This window comes from Ursus maritimus, unplaced genomic scaffold (genome assembly GCF_017311325.1).
Source record: "Ursus maritimus isolate PB19 unplaced genomic scaffold, ASM1731132v1 scaffold_22, whole genome shotgun sequence".
In the NCBI taxonomy this organism is placed as follows: Eukaryota; Metazoa; Chordata; class Mammalia; order Carnivora; family Ursidae; genus Ursus; species Ursus maritimus.
The window spans coordinates 14,085,976-14,106,990 of record NW_024424675.1 but is presented as its reverse complement, the minus strand read 5'-3'; the positions used below and the strand labels follow the sequence as shown (position 1 = coordinate 14,106,990).

General features: G+C 41.8%; 1 protein-coding gene across 1 annotated transcript in view; it reads left to right on the top strand.

The window, feature by feature from the left end:
- The window catches only part of PLCB4 (phospholipase C beta 4), a 248,332-nt gene extending 227,750 nt beyond the window's left edge, over window positions 1-20,582 (top strand). Inside the window, exons 31-38 of the mRNA XM_040637983.1 lie at window positions 2,255-2,370; window positions 3,657-3,732; window positions 5,487-5,662; window positions 8,136-8,237; window positions 13,173-13,230; window positions 13,662-13,748; window positions 16,921-16,957; window positions 19,050-20,582. Coding sequence (XP_040493917.1) covers window positions 2,255-2,370; window positions 3,657-3,732; window positions 5,487-5,662; window positions 8,136-8,237; window positions 13,173-13,230; window positions 13,662-13,748; window positions 16,921-16,957; window positions 19,050-19,138 — 741 coding nt within the window. The 3' untranslated portion in view covers window positions 19,139-20,582. The remainder of the gene's footprint in view (window positions 1-2,254; window positions 2,371-3,656; window positions 3,733-5,486; window positions 5,663-8,135; window positions 8,238-13,172; window positions 13,231-13,661; window positions 13,749-16,920; window positions 16,958-19,049) is intronic.
- Window positions 20,583-21,015: the final 433 nt, after the last annotated feature.

Below are 21,015 nucleotides of genomic sequence, written 5' to 3'. Positions count from 1 at the left end.
TATTTGTATTAAGAATAATCATTTCAATTCAATGTGCTTCTAATTTTCCATATTTTTTTAAAGATTTTATTTATTTATGTGTGAGAGAGAGCACAAGCAGGGAGGGGGCAGAGGGAGAGGGAAAGGCAGGTTCCCCACTGAGCAGGGAGCCCAGTGTGAGGCTCGATCCCAGGACCCCAGGATCATGACCTGAGCCAAAGGCAGGTGCTTAACTGATGGAGCCACCTAGGCTCCCCCTAATTTTCCACATTATTCCTGCCTACATTAGGTAACTTCGCAGCTCATAACCAACCCATGAATGGGGTTGGGCAAATGGATCTTGTTCAGTTTTCTAAGAAAGCAGTTTCCTTCATTTACTTCTTGTTTGGTCCCTATAGGCATTTAAGTTGTAATTATTCTTCTAACGTGTTATTGGGGATATTTATCCAACTTTGGGTTTTATTTGCTCTAAGGATTTGACCACATCAGACAGCTGAAAAGTATGCCCATTTCTTACTGAAAGAAACCCCAGTTCTGGACTCCGGTGAGTCATGCCTTAGGGGAGATTACTTATGTAAAAAGATTTATATAAGTTTCACCATGGCCACTTGGCTAACTATTGACTGAGCTAAGACCAGAATCCACGTGCTCCTGCTGTGTTCCCATGCTAGTTTTTCATGTGTACGACAAATATCTAATGAGCATCTGCTATGGACCAAGTTTTGTGCCATGTTCTGCTGCACAAAGACTGCGCTGGCTTCGTAGAGCGTGTCTTACCTACTGGAATCCATCCTGAACACCGTTCGTCACACACAGCCTCATTCCTCAGCTCTAATTGGGTTAATAAGATTCACCAGAATGTTTCCTTAAGAAATAGCATACTTCCAAGCCTCAGATCCTCTCCTCTTCTTGTGCTGCACTAGGCTATTTAAAGAACAATCTTCTCCACCCTTCCTTTGATACCTGTGAGAAAGAGAAAAGCAGAAAGAACGCACGGGAAAGATGATTCTAATCTGTTTGAATCTGCACTTGCATCGAGTCCCTTATATATTTGCCCAGAAAAATTAACACATGTGCTGGGCAGGCATGATGCCTTTAAGTCTTAAAAGGAGGACGATTAGTAGGGCATTTTAGTGGGCTCATTCTTGTCCACAGCAATGCAAGAGTAGTCAAATCCGTTCAAATAAGGAGACGTGAACGTGTTGATTCAGTGTGGAGGGAAGGTTTATTGATTTGATCATTCTCCTTGCTCTCCCTTATCCCAAGTCACTCTCTGTATATTATCATGAATACTGAATAATATGAACACATTACTATATTTTGAATAAGGTATAGCAGGCGTTTGAAATATGATCATGTTTACGTTTAGTCCTGACAATCTGTGAACTAGTTGTCGCTGTCCCAGTTATAAAGATGAACAAATGGAGAGGCCAGAGGAGTTGCCCCAGGATTTAAGCCTGAAGAACCCATGTCCTTAACCCAATACACCACATTGCAAAAGCCCTGGCTGGAATGTGTTTATCACACAAAGTGCACGTATATTGGGAATGTGGCTAGATTTATGAGGTGTTCCAACCGCAAATTAAGCATGATGCTGTTCCATATGTTTCCCTGACCCCAAATCCACAGCAAGGTAGCATCACCTTGGACCACTCTGTTGTCCCCGTTGTCAGTTCCTTTCCTGAGAATCTCCACAACCTGCACCACCCTTCGCCACGACTTCTCCCAAAGGCGTGATGGGGATTTGAAGTCCGCTGACAGTGACAACCCCACTGGCAGTTCTGTTTAGTGATGGTATCTAAGGCCTTCCACAAATGTGCTGGGTGTTTAGAAGCCGTGTCACACGTGAATAGTTATACTTAGCACGTGTAAGAGAGAAGACACGGTAGCTGAGCTTGGGTGTTTGAGAACCCATGTGTGGAAGGGGCTGTGGACTAAGTAGGCATCTCCAACAGAACAAAGACGAGTGGGCAGAAGGTCTATGGAGAACATGTATGTGTAGAAAAGAGGACGTTGGGATGATGGGGGCTGCCCAGGAGCGGGGATGTTCTGGAGGCTGAGACTAGACACTCCCTTGTTGGGCATACCCCTGTACAAGAAACTCTTGTGTTGGGTGGGAGATTGGAAATCCTTCCGCTTCTTAGAATTGGTTATGCCTCGATTTCCCAACCAAAGTTCTGGGAAAGCTGTTGAAAATCATGCCAGCCCAACACAGGTAAGTTTAGCAGCCCCCCTGGAAGAGTCCAGCTCGTGATGACAGATTCCTCTCATTCAGGAGCACAGCACAATGCAGAAGTTGCACTGCACGCAAGTTGACAAAATTGTGGCCCAGTATGACAAAGAGAAGTCAACGCATGAGAAAATCCTAGAGAAGGCGATGAAGAAGAAGGGGTAATGGCTCTTTATTTCCTTCGGGAAGCTTTTTGCCTTTTTATATTTTGTTTTTCCCAACAGTTAGCTGTTTAGGTCAAGGAAGAAATTAGTCTTGACTGTGTTTTCATCATCGAAAGTTTTTCCTCAAAAATAAGAGACTCATTCAACTGAAGGCGGCAGGGACTGGAAGTAGAAGAGAGGCACTTTATTCCAGTTCGACAGGTGGATGACACCGTCACTATGTCTCTCGTGTGTTCTCCACTCAGTTATCTTTAAGGTGAAGGAGGGGGAGAGGGAAGAACAGCTAAAGTTGGGAAATTTTGAAATTACAGAAATCCTTTTGCATAGCCAGAAAATAAATAAGAAGTTTGATGCACTCATGGGGAAAAAATGCAATCTCGATTTTTTAATATAACAAGAATCTTTAGCTTATGCCAACAGATAAGACTGTTGAATAAAAACTATCACGGCATCTACTATGTAAGATTTTTGTCTGGAATTAAGCCAGGGGGATGTTTGTGTGATGCTACCAACTCACCGAACAACAGACTAAAGGAGAACATCCTCGGTGTCAGCCCTTGAGAAGTAATAGATTTGATGAGAGTCCTTGCGTTTTTAGAATAATGCTTCTCTCGGAGACATTTTCAATGATATAACGAAGCATTCTGACTCAGGCCATAATACATCAGAGCATCTATGCTGAAGAGAGAAGCTCGGGACCTGTTCTGGTTTCAGCCACGCTACATATATTCCAAAAGGGAAAAATTATCACTGAAATAAGCAGTAATGGTTGCTGGGAAATTGCCTCGTATGTATTTCCTAGTCACAATGGAATAAGAAGCAAAAATTGCCCTATGATGCCAAGAAATGCTATTTTCTGCCTTGCTGGCATGTGTAAAAGACAAAAATCTGGCTTTATAACCAGGAAGAATTTAAAAATTCACTTCAAGGCTGAGGACCTATTTTCTAGTTATTATCTCCAATAATATTTTATTGAATAAATGAAAAATTAGCCTCAAGAAAAGCAGGAACCAAAATGGAAACTCTGACAACAGACCCTTAACAATGGAATCATTGTTAGATCTGAAATGTCTCTTTGTGTAGTGGTTGAATTGAGTAATCACGACATGGATGTTTTGTAAGGTGTACGTCTATTACTAGAAATACTGATGTTGCCCAATGAGCCATGGCATCCCATGTTTGATGAGAACAAATTGTCTTCATTAGAAAGCTTTGGAGCAAGGGCCCATGGGAATGGGAAGCTATCTAACATCTGGCACACATTTCTGATTTTCCATTTTCAGGGGAAGTAATTGTCTCGAAATGAAAAAAGAAACCGAAATTAAAATTCAGACACTGACATCAGATCACAAATCTAAGGTAAGAAAATGCCTATTTTTACAGCAGGAGCTTGCAGAAGATACTTTGTAATTTTTTAGACGCCCTACCTAACATAAATCAGAAGTAACAGTAACTTGGGGCTGGTCTGGGCAGTCAGGGGGGTTTCATACTCACAGTTGTTCCAGACTCACTGGCTTTGGGAACAGCCATTTCATGGAACATCTTTTCCTTCCTCAGTCTCTCTATGCTATCTGCCTCCTGCCTCTGGGGCAGCAAGTGACACAGTATAAATACTGTATAAAATACAGAACGTGCTTCTCTAGAGAAGTAACATTAAACAGAGAACCAAACAACCACCCAACCTGGGGATTGAGTAACCCTTTGATACTTATTCCATTCTGACTTTGCTGTGGAAGTTTAGGATGGGAAACAAATCAAGAGCTGATATTCTAGGGGATGAGCCCAATTACTCCTATTTCCCCAAGAAAATAGGAGCTTGGGAGACTTACTAGTTTGCAGACATTTGGGGAACTGAGCCCTAAGTTCCTGTCAAGAACACAAATAATTCTTCTAGCAATAATAGTTACAAAAGAAAGGGGGTGATCTTAAAACTCCTAATCTTAAAACTCCGAACTCTAGCTTTTGGTCAGACCAGCCAGCCTCCCTACGTCTCCGCACAGCTCTGCCATTCAGCCCGATGGCCCTGCTGCCTGCATGGGTAAGCCAGGCTGTTCAAACGGAGGTTCTCTTCCCTATGTATTTTGTGTCCATTGTGTGAAGCTACAGAGGCAGAAAGCCATGTGTCCTTGAGAGTCATTCTTCACGCTCTCTCTTCTAACTGCAATGTTTGAGCATTAATGTCCGTGCACCATGCTGTGACTTCTAGAAGCTTTGCACAGATAGGAAAGTAGGAATCTTGGCCATGATACCAGTTAGCTTTTGCTGCACGGTACACTGGTCAAAATTTAGTGACTAAAGACAGCCACCAGTTATTACCTTACAATTGCGTGGGTCAGAATTTGGGCTATACTCAGCTGGGTAGTTCTAGTCATGGTGATTAGGCTCACTCGTGTGTCTGCAGTCAGCGGGGATCAATGGCTATACTCAGATATCCGGTCTTTAGCTGGTGGCTGGTTGCTTTTCCTGTATCACCTCTCATCCCCCAGCAGGCTAGCGCAGGCTCCGTCCCAAGGCAACCTTGGGGTTCCAGACAGCAGAAGAGGGAGCATTCCAAGCTGCTGCTTGCACATTTGCTACTGTCTCATGGCTAAAGCAGGTCCCAAGGGCAGCCAGATTCAAAGAGGTGGGGAAATGGACGCTAGCTCTTGACAAGGACAGGTACAAAAGCACATTGCAAAGAGCATGGATATGGGGAAGGGGAGACTTTGTACCCTAGAGTCTGGTAGGGTTGACACAGTGAGTCATGATCCGGGGATAAGAGAACACAGGGCTCTCCATTCAGACCTGTGGCCTTGTGGATGTGAAGTGGGAAAAGCATGAAGAGATGAGAAGCTGAGAGACTCCGTAAAGGAGCCCAGGGCCCAGACAAAAGGGAACACGGACAAGTTAGACAGTGAAATCACAGGTCATGGCTATTTAGAGCCAAAGCGATTATTTTAATAACCCATGACTTCCTGATTTGACTAGTACATATTTTTTGGAGGTTGGAGTGTCTACTGATTCACCAGATAAATTGATGGGTGGAATTTGGAATGCATGACGGATACTGTGTTTTCAGTTCATACCTGATCTGTGAGAGTTCCAAGTGGCACCATCCCCTTTTCCCCACACAGGTCAAAGAGATAGTGGCCCAGCACACAAAGGAGTGGTCAGAAATGATCAACACCCACAGTGCTGAGGAGCAAGAGATCCGGGACCTCCACCTCAGCCAGCAGTGTGAGCTCCTGCGAAAGCTACTGATCAGTGCCCACGAGCAGCAAACCCAGCAGCTCAAACTGTCCCATGACAGGTAGGCAAGTGCGCCTTCTCCAGAAGGAGCTCCTAATTTTGTAATCACACTGAGCTGTTATGTGTCTCATGTCATACAGTTGAGGCGAGCAACATGAACTCGAAGCAGCAGCCTCGGCCATCCAGGTGCTTACAAGTGTCGGCAAGGTCTTAACACTCATATGAAAATTTCAGCTGGATTACAAATAGTATACGATCCATACAAAAAAAACAGCACAGCCCAAAGGAGCTCTGTTGCCTCCGGAGCAGTCATGGAGGCTTCACGGAGTGTTAGGGCCAACGCTGGGCTTTGGAAAATGACCTGGAGCCTCTTAGGAAGAGAGGACACGTAAGGAGACAAAGACCAACCAGTTAAGCTCCTCGATCAGATTGGATCTGATCACTCAGTGGCTAGATGTGGTGAGATTCTTTCCATGATTAGGGCTTCTAGGAATTTTAGAAAGATAGATCTAATCAAGAAACAGCAAAGAAGTATCGGTTTATGAATTGAATATTGTTTAAAATCCTGCAAACGACGAGCTAGACTCGCCCGGCCCCACCTCCCAGCAGGAGAGGGCAGATGTCAGTTACATCCTTTTATCGCAACTTTGTAACAGCTTGCTCGCTTCTGCCTTTGTGCCTCCTGTCTGCCACTGTTCCGGTCTATGGATACACACACAAGAGTAGAAAATAGAAGCAGTAAACAAAGCAAACAAAAAAGTTTTTAAATGCTAACTGCATAAATTATCTGGGCGCGAACATGAATTCCCAGCCTGGTTTTGGACTGATAGGTCCGGCCATAAGAATGTGAAGCATTTTGCCATCATTGCCAATTCTCGTGTAAGGCTACGAAATGAGGTAGACCTGCTAAGTTTGCTGGAGGTCAGTAGTCTGTACCTGACCCATTGTGAAGTATTCTGTGAAGCTGTATAGGATTAGGAGTGGTCTTTTTTTTTTCCCTGCAAGATGCTCTTGATTCGGTACACAAAAAGGTGTGCTCGCCGCTCTCTGACCGTTGCCGCGGTACCAGACTGTAAGCATCCATCCGTCCTCAGAGATACTTCACAGGAGAAAGTGGTGTAGCCTCTCTCATCTTTTTTGGCGTTGAATAAAGAAAAAAGTTAGCCCTCAACAGTAGGCATTGTTCAAAAGAAAAAAAAAGTTAATTCTTTCATTGCTTAGGAAGTTATTTGAAGAGAGCATAACCTAATTACTAATTTACCTTAAAAAAAATAAATACACGGCCAGGGCATTTTTCCAAGTAACAGCAGCATTTGGGCTTTTTCTCAAGCACCCTGTGGTCGTGTGTCTTCCTCACGATCACAGCTGTTGCTCTTGGTTAAAAAAAATCTTGCCCTTTTAAGACTGGTCAGCCACATTTGGTCATTGAGAAGTGCTGGTTGAGTGAATGAACAAAGAAATGGTCAGTTGACTAACACTAACTTCAGAAACAATTTGAGGGCCGTTTTCTTGGGCGCAGGAGTTTCTATGCACGCTCCTGCCTCAGTGGGCTCAGTGTGGTCCATCTCTTTGGATACCGTGCAGAAACTACTTAGAACACCGGACTCCTGGTCACTCGTTTCCAGGCAGGACTTCGAGGAGACCTATATAGGTGCCAGAAAAAATTCTCTGCTAATGACACTCAGTTCAGTGTTCATACCTTAATGTACACGTAAATAATCTATGAGCCTTTCTCATGCACACACACACACATTGTAGCACACGCAGGGATCAGGGGCCGTATGTAAACATCCTTTTTCCCCCCTTACAACCCATGCTTATCTGAAACTACTCGGTCCCCTTCATTCCCATGGGCTGTCAGAGAGCATGGAGGTCACTTGTGAGGGTCAGAACATCCTCTTTCTCTTCCAGGCCATCTGATCCCAAGAAATGTAGGACAAAGCTGGAAAATCTTTATATTTTTGTGGACAAACGTAATGTCTCTTCATCCCAGTTCATCACTGTCACTTCCTCAGGAGGTGACCCACTTCCGCTTCTCATGGACTGGGGCTTTTTCCCTCCTTTTCACAGGATACAGTATAATTCGTTGAGCTCAATAGTGGTACCCCCACTATTGAGGGGGAAGTGAACCTAGTCCTGCTGTTATATGTAGAATTTACTTTTTTATTATAGTTAAATATCCGTAACATAAAATTTGCATTTTAACCATTTTTTTAAGATTTTATTTATTTGAGAGAGTGAGAGAGAGGGAGAGGGAGAAGCAGACTCCCTGCCGAGCAAGGAACCCAACATAGGGCTCGATCCCAAGACCCTGGGATCATGACCTGAGTCAGAGGCAGACACCTAACTGACTGAGCCACCCAGGCGTCCCATTTTAACCATTTTTTAAAGTGTGTGGCAGTCAGTACACTCACGCTATTGTGTAGCCATCACCACCATCCGTCTCCTGGACTTTTTCATCTTCTCCAGTTGAAACTCTGTACCCACTAAACACTAACTCCCCTGACCCCTGTTTGTGTACTTTTAATACTTAGGGAAAGCAAGGAAATGCGAGCACACCAGGCTAAGATTTCTATGGAAAACAGCAAAGCCATCAGCCAAGATAAATCTATCAAGAACAAAGCAGAACGGGAAAGGTAAGCCTGAGGGCACTCACCGTGGGGAGGGAGCATTGGCTGGGAGGCATAAACACAACATTTATGTGCGTATACACACACTACTCGTAATCCTTGGGAGTGTCGGCTATGAATTCTGCTGTTATGACCGCTATGAAGATTTATTGTTGTTACCATAGAACACTTGTCTTCTGATTGTTCACTACCACCGGTAAAATAAATGTACATTCAGCATATGTGTGCTCATCTCCAAACCAAATTGCATAAACTATGGCAGAATCTCCTTCCCACATCCCACTGGGTCATCCCGCAAGCATCTCAGCTGCTCAGGGATGGGCCCATTCTGGGTGGGATGGTCTGGACTAGCAGCCTGTAGGAGGCCGGTCTTCTTCCTTTGATTTGCCTTGTGCTGTCCTTGACACCAGCGATCAGAAGTCCCCACTCAGTTTTTCTGGCTTAACCTTATCTTAGGTTGGGTTTTTTAGCAACAGAGACCAAGACAGGAACTCGGGTGGATGTGAATTCCTGAGGAAGGGACCTGCAGAGAAGAGCAGTAGGGGAAACAGGAAGGGTCCAAGGCCGTGGCTGAGCAAGGGTATACTGGTCTCAGTTACAGTCCCTCTGCAGCCCGATCGAAAGCCCTGGAGGGTGAGCTGCACTACCAGTCTCTTTAAACCAAGGGTACCTGGCTTTTGTACTTCTGTGTTGGTCGGTCATTTGCCACCTGCAGCTAGGGGAAGGTGCGTGTGACCTCCAGAGAAGGTTCCAGGTGCAAGCCCTTTAGGCAAAGGCGGTAAAGGGGATTCGAGAGGGCGTCAGGAGTCCTGTTACCCAAGAGAGGGAGTTGAGACCACTTGAGACCACTTTCCTCAGTGATCAGAAAATACAGAGCCAAGTGAAGATTAGCTCTTGGAACTGAGACAGGAGCCTGGTTAGGGCTTCAAGTACTCCACTCTCCCGTAGCTATGGGCTAAGCTGCTGGAGAACTTGGCAGCTACAAAGGAAAGCACCTGTATTTCATAGGCTCCTTGTCTACCTGGTCTTTTACGGAGGCTCAGTGGATACCCGATGTTGCCTCTTTGTTTTGAACATGGTGAGAACTGCTGTCCAACCACCTCAATTTCGTTGATTTTTTTAAAGCACAACTCAATTATTAATAACGATGTTAAACTTGAAATACGATAAAATAGGAAGCATAATGCCATTCAGTGCATTTTCATGCTGAAGTGTTGTTGAATTAAGTTCAGTTGGGACTGGGTCATCAATAGGATATGCAATTCCACAGCAATTGGACTTGGAAATGAATTGACTTTTTAAAATGTTGGCCAAGAAATTTCCCAGTCAACGTGGAGCATCTAGGGAAATTATTACTCAGTTTAATCAATACTTCTTTGCACCATCCTCTTGTGGTTCTTGACACGGAACTTTGCTTAAGGGCCTTATATAGTGGAAATGACATCTGCTTTAGCTCAAAAATGTAAAATAGCCCAGCCATGATAAAACCTCATCAGTTTGAACTGTGTTAGATTCCCCGAAATACAGAATTCAATAGGATAAATGTGGTAATCATTGAAAAAATTGATAAAGAGCTCTTTAAGTATATTACGAAGTGGACTTCAGCCCAGTTGAGGTCAAATTACCTTTAAGTTACTGATAGCATAATTAACAGTTTTTAATTTTTTTGTTTTGCCTTTGTCTCCTGTGGTAGGTGTTTCTAAAACACCTACAAATGGCTGGTTTTTAAAATACTTCCTGTGTGCAACATGGTTGCCTTCTAAACACACACATCGTGTATGTGTGCCCACTTTAACAAAGTACTGAGAAATAAAATTTCAAAAGTTGTAATCAGATGGCTTAGAAAGACCTGCAGACGCTAACAAGCACTTCTCTTCCCGAGTCAAAGAGGACATTTCAACAGAAATCACACACTATTTGAAACTGAACAGCAGTGCAAGTACTGTCCATGGATGTGCAGAAAGGAGCTAAGGCACATAGCAAAAGAAACAATCAGCAAAATGAAGAGGCAACCTATGGAATGGGAAAAAACATTTGTAAACCATGTATCCGGGATTAATATCCAAATATATATACGGAACTCATACAACTCATAACAACAAAGCAATCTGATTTTTAAATGGACAGAGGACCTGAACAGACATTTTTCCAAACAAAACATACAAATGGCCAACAGGTACATGAAAAGTGTTCAGGATCACTAATCATCAGGGAACTGCAAATCAAAACCACAATGGAATAAAACCTCATATCTGTTAGAATGGTTATGCATCAAAAAGTTAAGAACAAGTGTCGGTGAGGATGTGGAGAAAAGAGAACCTTTCTGCGTTGTTGGGGCCATGTAAATTGGTGCAGCCACTATAAAAAACAATATGGAGCTTCCTTAAAAAATTAAAAATAGAAATGCCATATAATCTTACAACCCCACTCTTGGTTATCTATCTGAAGGAAATGAGATCACTATACCAAAGCAATATCTGCACCCCCATGTTCATTGTAGCATTATTCAAGTAGCCAAGACATGGAAATAACCTCAGTACCCATGAACAGATGAATGGATTAAGAAAATGTGATTTTACATCCACATTCACATACATAGAGGAATATTTCCAGCCATTAAAAAAGAAGGAAATTTTGGCATTTGTGACAACATGGATAGACCTTGAGGGCATAATGCTACATGAAATAAGCCAGCTAAAGACAAATAATGTATGACTTCAGTTAGAAACAGAGTAAAATAGAGGTTTCCAGGAGTTAAGGGGGTGGAGAAATGGGAAAATGTTAAAGGGGACAGACTTGCAGTTATAAGAGGAGCAAGTCCCAGAGATCTAATATTGAACATGGTGGCTATAGTTAACAGTACTGTATTATATACTTGAAAGTTGCTAAGAAAGTAAATCTTTTAAAGAGAACGTAAAGTGATATTTAGAGTGAGAATTACAGCCTAGGTGTATATACCATTGGTTGTTGTGGGGTTTTTTGTTTTGTTTTGTTTTTGTTTTTTTAGAGAGAGAGATTGCAAGGGGTTTGGGGAGGGGCAGAGGGAGAGAGAGAGAGAGAATGTTAAACAGACTCCATGCCCAGCATAGAGCCCGACGCGGGGCTCTATCTCACAAGCCTGAGATCCTGACCTTACCTGATATCAAGAGTCAGACGCTTCACCGACTGAGCCACCCAGGTGCCCCTAGGTGTATATATTTTTTTAAATAAATGCAAACTAATGAGTTAAACACTCAAGAGAGTATAAAATTAGAAATACAGAGTGAACCCAAAGATCTCAGATGGGGAGAAATAAAAAAGCAAAAAGTACTGAAATAGAAAACAAAAAGCAATGGAGAATATCAGCAAAAACAAAAGCTTATTATTTGAAAAAAATAAAATCAGTGAACCTCCAGCAAGACTGCTCAAGAAGCCAAAGAGCACGGGTTAGTACCATTAGGGATAAAAAGGAGAAATTATTGCAGATCTAATCAATATTTTTGAAAATGAAGACTCCTTAAAGGCTACTACCAGTGAGTTTGAACACTTAAAGGGAATGGACAATTGCCTAGAAAAATATCAATATCCAAAACTGACTGAAAAGGAAGGAGAAAACCTGAATAGACCTATAGCTATTAGAGAAATTCAATCAGTCGTAGGTCTATTCAGTCATGAAAAGCACTCCAGCCTCACTGGTAATGATGCCATTTCACAAAACTAATTGACGCAAAACTGAATGTCTGACAGTTCCAAGTGTGGGCAAAAAGACATGAAGAGGGGCGCCTGGGTGGAACAGTGGTTAAGCGTCTGCCTTCGGCTCAGGGCATGATCCTGGCGTTATGGGATTGAGCCCCACATCAGGCTCCTCCGCTAGGAGCCTGCTGCTTCCTCTCCCACTCCCCCTGCTTGTGTTCCCTCTCTCGCTGGCTGTCTCTAACTCTGTTGAATAAATAAAATCTTAAAAAAAAAAAAATCTTAAAAAAAAAAAAAAGGACATGAAGAAAAGGTAGCATTCAGACCCTGGTTGTGAATGCAAATAAGGACAGTGCTTTGGAGTAAAGATGAAACTGTTCAATCCCTACCAACTTGCACATCTATGTATATACCTTAGAGAAATCCTTGCTCATATGCACGAGAAGATATGCCCTACATTTATTTAGTCAACAGATAGTACACCAAGCATTGCGGGGCCCTATGCACCAGATCATTGGAGTATTGTTTGGAAATAACCGATTTGTCATCAATAGCAAACTGGAAATGTTGTATTCTCTTCACCAATGGAAAAAATCCATACAACAGATGAAAGTAAAGGAATAGCTTGAAACACAGTTGTATCTCTAAAACCTAGGCTAAGTAATAAGTTATAGGAAGAAACCCAGAATAGGTTACCATTTAGGTAAATTTGGAAAACACACAGAACAATAGAGACCAGCAGCATCACTCGGGAGCTTGTTAGAAATGCAGAGTCTTGGGCCCCACTCCAGATCCACTGACTCTGGGGGTGGGCCCAGCAATCTGTGTTTTTGACAGTATCTCCATTTGATTTGTAGGCACCTGAAAGCACTTGTATGTATTAAGAATGGATAGATCCACGTGGAATAAATACATTAAAACATGGATGGGAAAGTCCAGACCAAACTCAAAATAGTGGTTATGTCTGGAGAGAAAGAAAGGGGAATGGACTCAGGAAAAATACAAAGGGGGCTTTAATTATATCTGTAATGCTTTGTTTCCTTTAACAATATGAGACAAGGAGGACAAAACATTAATACTGACTAATCTGAGTGATGGGTACAAAGATGTATTTCTCTCTGTACATTATGTCTTTCAAAACTCTGCAAAAATTGGGAAAAGTGATAATCCCATCCAGAGAAGTAAATGGAATATAATGCTTTCTTATGTAATATCACATTAATTCTATTCAATGTCATGCCATATGTTATTTGTATCTATTACTTTTAGGCGAGTCAGGGAATTAAATAGCAGCAACACCAAAAAGTTTCTGGAAGAAAGAAAGAGAGTAAGTATTTTGTAATTTTCTTGGAACTATAAACAATAACTCATGTTTAGATATCAGATCTCTTCTGGCTGATTTGCTTAATTTGATTTTTCTGAACATTAAACATTCTAGCTTCTCTTGTCTGCTCCCTGAGAGCTAAATAATCTATCACTTAAATCTTTAAGATACTAATTTGGCACCATTTTATATGGAAAAAAGAAGCCAAGCTTTAATTGTGCATAAATACTCTATTATGTTCTGAGAAGATTTTAGTAGGGAAGATCTTCCCAGTAATAATTACGGGTTTAAACTCTTGCAGTTTTCAGGCTATTTTTCATGATTTTTTTTTTATAAATATCTCCCTCAGTTAAATTGTAAACTTAACAGCCATACCTCACCCATAAGTTTTCAGATTACAACCCAAAGTTTATCAGAATTTTTCTTTTTTACAGCTCGCAATGAAACAGTCCAAAGAAATGGATCAGTTGAAAAAAGTCCAGCTTGAACACCTCGAGTTCCTAGAGAAACAGAATGAACAGGTATCTTATCAGAAGGCATGCAAAGACACAGCCAGCCCGCTTTGGGAGGCAGACACCATGCCTGCAGAGATAGCCTGAGTAGTGGCATGGAAAGGTGGCTAGTAAAAACAGGATGCCTTTTACTGTATTTTCCCCATTTCATCAAACAAGACAAAGAATTCTTTTTGGAAGTGGGAGAGGACTGTAGCCATGGGGGTTGGGGGGGGGGGCCAAAGTCATCATTTCAATAGATGGTGATGATTCTAAGAATGATGTCCTTGAGAAGAGGAAATGAAGGTTTCACATTATTTCATTTAGAGCTTTAGAATTTGCAACCTAGAGGCGAGCAAATTTAAACATTGGCTATGTTTAAAAGCAAATGAGAGAAACCACCTCTTTTCAACCTCTGTCTAAAAGTGAAGTTTAAAACCGTCTCAGGGCTTCCGAGCAGGACCCACAGAAAGGGGCTGCCAAAACTCTACAAACCACGGAATGCGAGTGGATACCATACTCTTGGTGTTTTTTCCCAGCAAGACAAAACACTAAGGAGTCAACACCAGTAGTTATCCAAAATCCACCTCTTGCGTTAGCCGTCAGCTATTACACAGCAACAGCAAGATCTCTGTGTTTACCTGAAGGACAGTACAGGTGGGCTCCCTTCCCAAAAGGCTACGCGATCCGTTGTCCATCCAGTAGTTTCAATTTGATGGCCGTACCTCCAGCTTATAAGGCAAAATGACCCTGCGGAGCAGTTTAAATTTCAGTCTGTCCCAAATTTCAGTTTTTAGGTAGAGCTGGTTTAGAAGGTTTTATATCTAGATAATCTACTTCCGTCTAGAAACTGTGAAGAGGGTTTGATGAAAGAGGTGATTGTACTGCCTTCTTTCCCATTTCCTCCATCTGTAAAGCCATCCTATTGCAGGTATATTTCTCAGAGTAAATGCCTTCTGTTGAAAAACACTTCAGTTGGAATTACACTAAAATGTATCTTTGAGAAAGGAAAACAAAACCAGAAAATCTTTTTTGTATTGCAGTTGGGTAACAAATCCAGCTTCCGGTTTGGGATTTGTTACTTTCCGGTAGACGGAAGTTTTATTCATCGACATACTTCTGAGTTATGTGTCACATTTCCTTTTCAGCTTCTGTTCATGAACAGTCCACAGATCCTCCAGGGGGACAATAAATGTTTATTGTCCTGTGGGTCCAATTCATTTGACCATCTCATAGATACATCACGTTCTGGTACAAAATACCTTAGCTTATGTTTTTGCTCTTAAAGCACTTCCCAGAAAGTGTTCCCATGGGCAAAATGGGAGTATGAATAAAGGTAAAGCCACCATCTCCAAAACATTAGGATCCACTTCAGTGATTCAGGGCTGGGTGGGGTAAGGATGCCTCTTGGAAGAAGGCACAATGAAGGTAAGGCACAGTTATGTTTCAGTTAACTAAATTAAGAAACTACTTAGAAATTACTGTGTTGCTTAGCAACAAGTTTGGCTTAAGAATGTACATGTGCTAAAAATTACTCATTACTACAATAGTGGTGAATATCAGAGCTCGAGAATACACTTACCTACTGTTTTTTATTTCAGAGCCAAAGTACATAATAAAAAAATCATTTTGAGCTTTTATCCTAACACACGGAGAATTCAAACCATAGCAGAGTTCTTGCCTTCAATATACTGGATTAGTGATAGCTGGACTGATTGAGTATATTTGGGAAGATAGTGGCTTTTCATTCCAAAAACTCATGTCATGCATTTCAATATGTCTTAAGCAACGTCTACCACCCACAGCTGATACTTCGAGGCACAGAAGCTTAGGAAAGCACAGATCATGAGGAGGATTGAGATTTGAGGAAGATTTAATGGGATTCAATGAAAAGAAATTCGCCATATCATATTGATGCTTCCGGCAGAGGTAGAATTCGGACTTGAATTTCTGTGTTAAGCCCTGCTTTACAAAAACATGGGCTGTTCCATACAAATTCAGTCCCAGGTCTTTCTAGTATGGTTTTGTTTTGTTTGGAACTTCAAGGTCAGAGAGCTCTTAGTTGCTCTGTGTGTTACGACACTGTAGCAGGCACAGGTGCAAAAGACATGGTGACTCCATTTCTTCTCGCATGATAGGCAAGTCTGGAATCAGGAGAGCTCCCTTTATTAACCAATTAAACATTTCACTGGCAGAAAAGTTTCCTATTTCCAGACAATCCTAAATTTTTATAACAGTCTCCCAAACCCTTGTTCAACCCAAAGACTATTATTCTCTGTTTCTAAGCCAAAGATAATTTTAACATTCATCCATAATATCTCTTTAAGGCTTCTTACTGCTTCCTTGTGACCCTAACTCCCAGAAGTTCACCCCAGCCCCCCAAGGATCTACTTAATTAGCTAGACCAGCACTGAGGGAACTAGCAGAAACAATTCAAGTTTTAATATAATTTGGCCCCGATTCTGGATCCTAACCTCATGTGCTCTTTTTTAAGCCACCTAATGGCCTTGCCTACTTGGTCATCCAATGCTTCGCTTAAAACTCAAAGAGGTCAGGGGCGCCTGGGTGGCACAGCAGTTAAGCATCTGCCTTCGGCTCAGGGCGTGATCCCGGCGTTATGGGATCGAGCCCCACATCAGGCTCCTCCGCTATGAGCCTGCTTCTTCCTCTCCCACTCCCCCTGCTTGTGTTCCCTCTCTCGGTCTCTGTCAAATTAAAAAAAAAAAAAAAAAAAAAAAAAAACTCAAGAGGTCAGGGATCGTTTTGCTACTAACTTTTCCCGTAGACCTCCTAGCCACAAGTACGTCATCTGTCCTGACATGTACCATTTCAAACATTAACGCTCCATTACTGTCATACCCAAGCTTTAAAAGTTGATTTTTGTCATCAATCCTATCATTTAATAAAGAGAAGTGAGGGTTCTTGCTAAAGGGAGGGTTTCCCACCCACTCCTGCAGGAGAGCATAGTCTGGGTTCCCAGGCATTGGTTGTTTGCTTTGTTCTTTTTTTTAATTATTTTCTGTTGAGATCAATCTGGGGGGGAGTTCGTCGCTGACGGGCGTATACATGTTTTATTCTTAGCTTTTTGCTTTTCTGTATATGGTTTTGCATTCATTTTTTTAAGTGTTCATTTATTCAGTATTCATTTATTTTCTTTTATATGTATGACTCAATTTTGACATTACTATTTTTGTACAAACAGCTATTGAAAACCTGCCATGCAGTGTCCCAAACACAAGGTAGGACCGGAACTCTGATAAGCAAAACATTGCTTTCCTTCTCAGCTCTGTTAGTATGCTCGGTGCAGACTCCATTTATGATGCACACCTGGTCATAACTAGTATCTCAGGGGTTTGGATTTAAAAGCTTGACTACTTCATGCTTGGATTTCTGAGGTAATATTCAAACTGAAATGCCCAGCATCTTTCGAGAATTCTTTCTGAGGGAGTCTTAGCCCACGGTTCCAACAGCAGACCTAGAAAACTCAAGTCATGCTGATGAAGGTAGACCCACGCGTCAAGAACAGTGATCTATGACTGTCATTTGGACCGACCACAGCTAAGGCTGGGTCACAAAGCCAGCTCTTTCACAAGCATTCATAGGACTGCAATTAATTGTTAAAGCACCCTACTTAAAAGTTCATCGGTGCTTTTTAATGACAGTTATGGTCTGCGTGCAGAAACATTCTACAGTGTCATTATACAGTGACTCGTGTCATGCTTTCTGTGAGATCTGGTCTGCCAAGGACCCTAATCACCTAAGTAAGGTGACCATATAATGTATTATCTGAACCAGGATAGTTTTGAGAGTGAAAGGGGGTGATGTTCATACTTGCCGGGTCTAACAGGCATAAATGTTTCGGAACTGTCCCCTGCAAATGGGAATGAACGGTCACCCCACTCATCTGAGAACCTCACTCTGAGAATAGCACTATAATGGCTTATGTTCAATATCATTGTTAAATGCTAAGTGGGGAGAAGCATAGAGCATCTGTTAGTACTATTGAACATACAAGTATTTAATTTCCAGTGCTGATATGGTTTCACTGTCACCTCTTACGAATACCGTTTGTGTCATAGTTTCATGTTTGTATATTTTTCTCCATTTCTCATTTCTCAGAGTATTAGTATACTTCAGGCATTGAAAACTATCCAGGTAGAGGGAACCATCCATCCCATATTTGAGCAGGAAAATTATGTTCTTTGGTATTACCATATCCATCTTCGCCAAAAGGAAATTTAAAGCCACAATAAAAAAAAATAAGAATTACTGTATATCCACGGGTTAAACTAGTTTTATAACAGGGCCTCATTCGGGACATCTAGATGCTCGTTGGATGATCTTCGGATTTGACCCAATCCCCCCTCCCCACCCCGCCCACTGACCTTCCATTGAGTTGGAATACCTAAGCAAACATGAGAGCACTTCAGAGTGCTTCTCTGAGTTATGTCCACGTTTCCATTCTTAAATGGCCTTTATTTCAAAGTGGTAGGTCACAAAAAGAGGAAAGGAATGCTTTATTTTTCCTTCAAAAGATAGATGCATTGGGTTGGGCCCAAGCATCCAGAAACCAGTTGGAAAGTAAAAGTTGAAATAAGCAAGTTGATGTGTCACCAGAATCTTCCCCCCCGCCCCCGCACCGGCCCTCTGATTCCTTTCTACCTCCCAAACCACCTGGTTGTCTTAGTGACAGTCTTAAGCCATGGTGAACTCAACCTCAGGAAGCCTATAAAAAATTATCCTAATGAATTGAGAGCCAGTAGGGATAATTTTTGGACAATAGGATTCTAGGAACCCTACATATTTACAAGGTACTCCAGCCAAACCAATGTGATATGCTCCCACCTAAACTTCTCCATCAGTCAGATTCTTAGGGAATTAATTAAATTGCAGGCTATTGGGGGAAAATATTGTACATAACACTTCTGCTAAAAGTTCAAATTACACACGGTCAAGGCAACATGTCTATCCGTAGAAACCAAACGGTTTGACGTGACATAGTCTAAATATTGAGTGACCGGCTTAACCTCTTTTCAAGTGGTTTTCCTGGCACGCTGTAGAACTAGTCATTCACAACCTTTACTGTGCAGGAAAATGTCTTTGGGATCTTGTGAAAATGCACATTCTGATCCAGTCGGCCTGGGCTAGAGTCCAAGAGTGTGCCTTTCTCACAAGGGCCCAAGCGGTGCTGATGCTGATGGTCCCTGGGCTTCACTGGGAGTAGCAAGGACACAGTGCCAGCATCAGATTCATGGGAGAAGAGAGTCTGGGTGGCTGCATGCCTTCAAGAGAGGATGGCAACATGGTCAGGCCTCGTTTCTGATGTTCCAGGCGAAGGAGATGCAGCAGATGGTGAAGTTGGAAGCCGAGATGGACCGCAGGCCAGCAACAGTAGTGTGAAACTCCAGAGCCCAAACTGAAGCCACAGAGCCGCACAGCATCAAAAGATCCCCAACCTTCCTGACACAGATTTCATGCAAGACGCCTGTTGTCTCTTTGGGTGTCCTTTATGTACAGACAAGACGTTACCCGCAACCACAGAGACTTACAACCTTCTCTGTAACATTTTTGAGTATTGGATTTCTTTGACCAACCAAAAGGAGCTCCAAATCCACCAAAATTACTATCCCAGTAAGGCAGAGTTGAACCCTTGCTATTACAACTTAAACATGTTTGCTATAAAATACCATCACAAGGGAATGAGCTTGGTGTAAACAACTCCGCTCTGTGATGCATTTAGGACATGTTTGAGCTGCAGCAAAAACAGTGCATTAGTGATTCAATAGCAAAATGCATGCACTAGAAAAAAAACAAACTCTGTCTACAAATTCATCAGCAGAAGTGGCAATCTGCTAGACAAATAATTTTGCAGAATTTTTCTACATCTGAGTTACCTCATCAGTAAGTGCCATGTCTCTGCCATGCCATAAGAAGCTAATTTCCTGTAAACGTTGTGGAAATTATTAGAGTAAAAAAAAAAAAAATAGAACAGCGTACCTGTGCCAAAACTCATCCGTGCTCAAGGGAGAACTCTGTTAGGCACACGTAAGACAGTTTACATCTGATTTTGCTTTATAGGAATTGCTTCTGCCGATTCCAGACATTATAATACACTATGACACCATAAAGATTGTGAAGTGGTTATTGGCAAACGTTTGTAAATGTGACCATGTATAAAGTATTTATACTCCTAATTCACACTGTTATAGAGCAAAATCATCTAAGTATTGCCACATGACAAGATTAGTAAACAGGAATACTAGAACTATGTTTGCATGATACACAAGCACCGATTAAGACTAATCCGTACACATACAGTTAACCTAATGCCAAATCGATACTGGCTACATAAATGTATGGCACAGAATATAATTGGACTATCAAGACTTTTAGCATAATGAAAAAGTCTATATATATGTGTATATGAATTATGTGGGCATTCTTGATACTTCAAGTTCTAGTTTCAAAAAAATACATAACTAATTTAATTTTACACAAAAATATTTATGCAGATTTTCAGAATTTCATATCAGGAAATAACCTTTTTACGTCTGTTAAATATCAAAACAATTTGCTACAGTGTTTATCTGCATGGTCTTTAAGCCCGCTGTAGTTGTGTTCAGACAGTGCATGAAAAAGTATTCTGCGGGGAATTGAGCCATGCCGCCAAAGCCGGGAGGAGCGCATGGAAACGGTAGTCTAGAACTAATCAGATTACTGATTTTAGGACACAAAACACCAACTGAATTGTATATGCTTGTACAAATTGATTCTGTGTGTTCCTCTGAACAAAGCAGAGAAAATTATGTTACCATCAATATTGAAATTAAACTTCCGACTTCTCTAATAAAAAATTAAAACACATTTAACACCTGTCAGAGTGTATGCTTTCCAGCAGACTTTTTGCCCTCTTCATAAATGATCTCTCCGTTATTTCAAAAGGAGGCTTCTTCATGCCTCAGCACATTTTCCCACCAAATGACACAAAACAGGTTGATTCTGGCTGACTCCCAAATGTCACATATTTGGCTTTTTCTCGTATTTATCATTTGAACTGGTTTCTCTGAAATTTCTCTGGTTCCCTATTTGCTTATCTGTAAGACAATGGGGTTAGACTACGTACCTTTCAGCACTAACATCCCATGGAAAACTATGGCTGTTAAAATAGCACCGCATTGGGACACCTACGTGGCTCCGTCAATTAAGCATCTCTCTCACTCATTTTTGCTCGGGTCATGATCTCAGGGTCAGGAGATCGAGCCCCACGTTGGGCTTCACACTCAGTGTTGAGATTCTC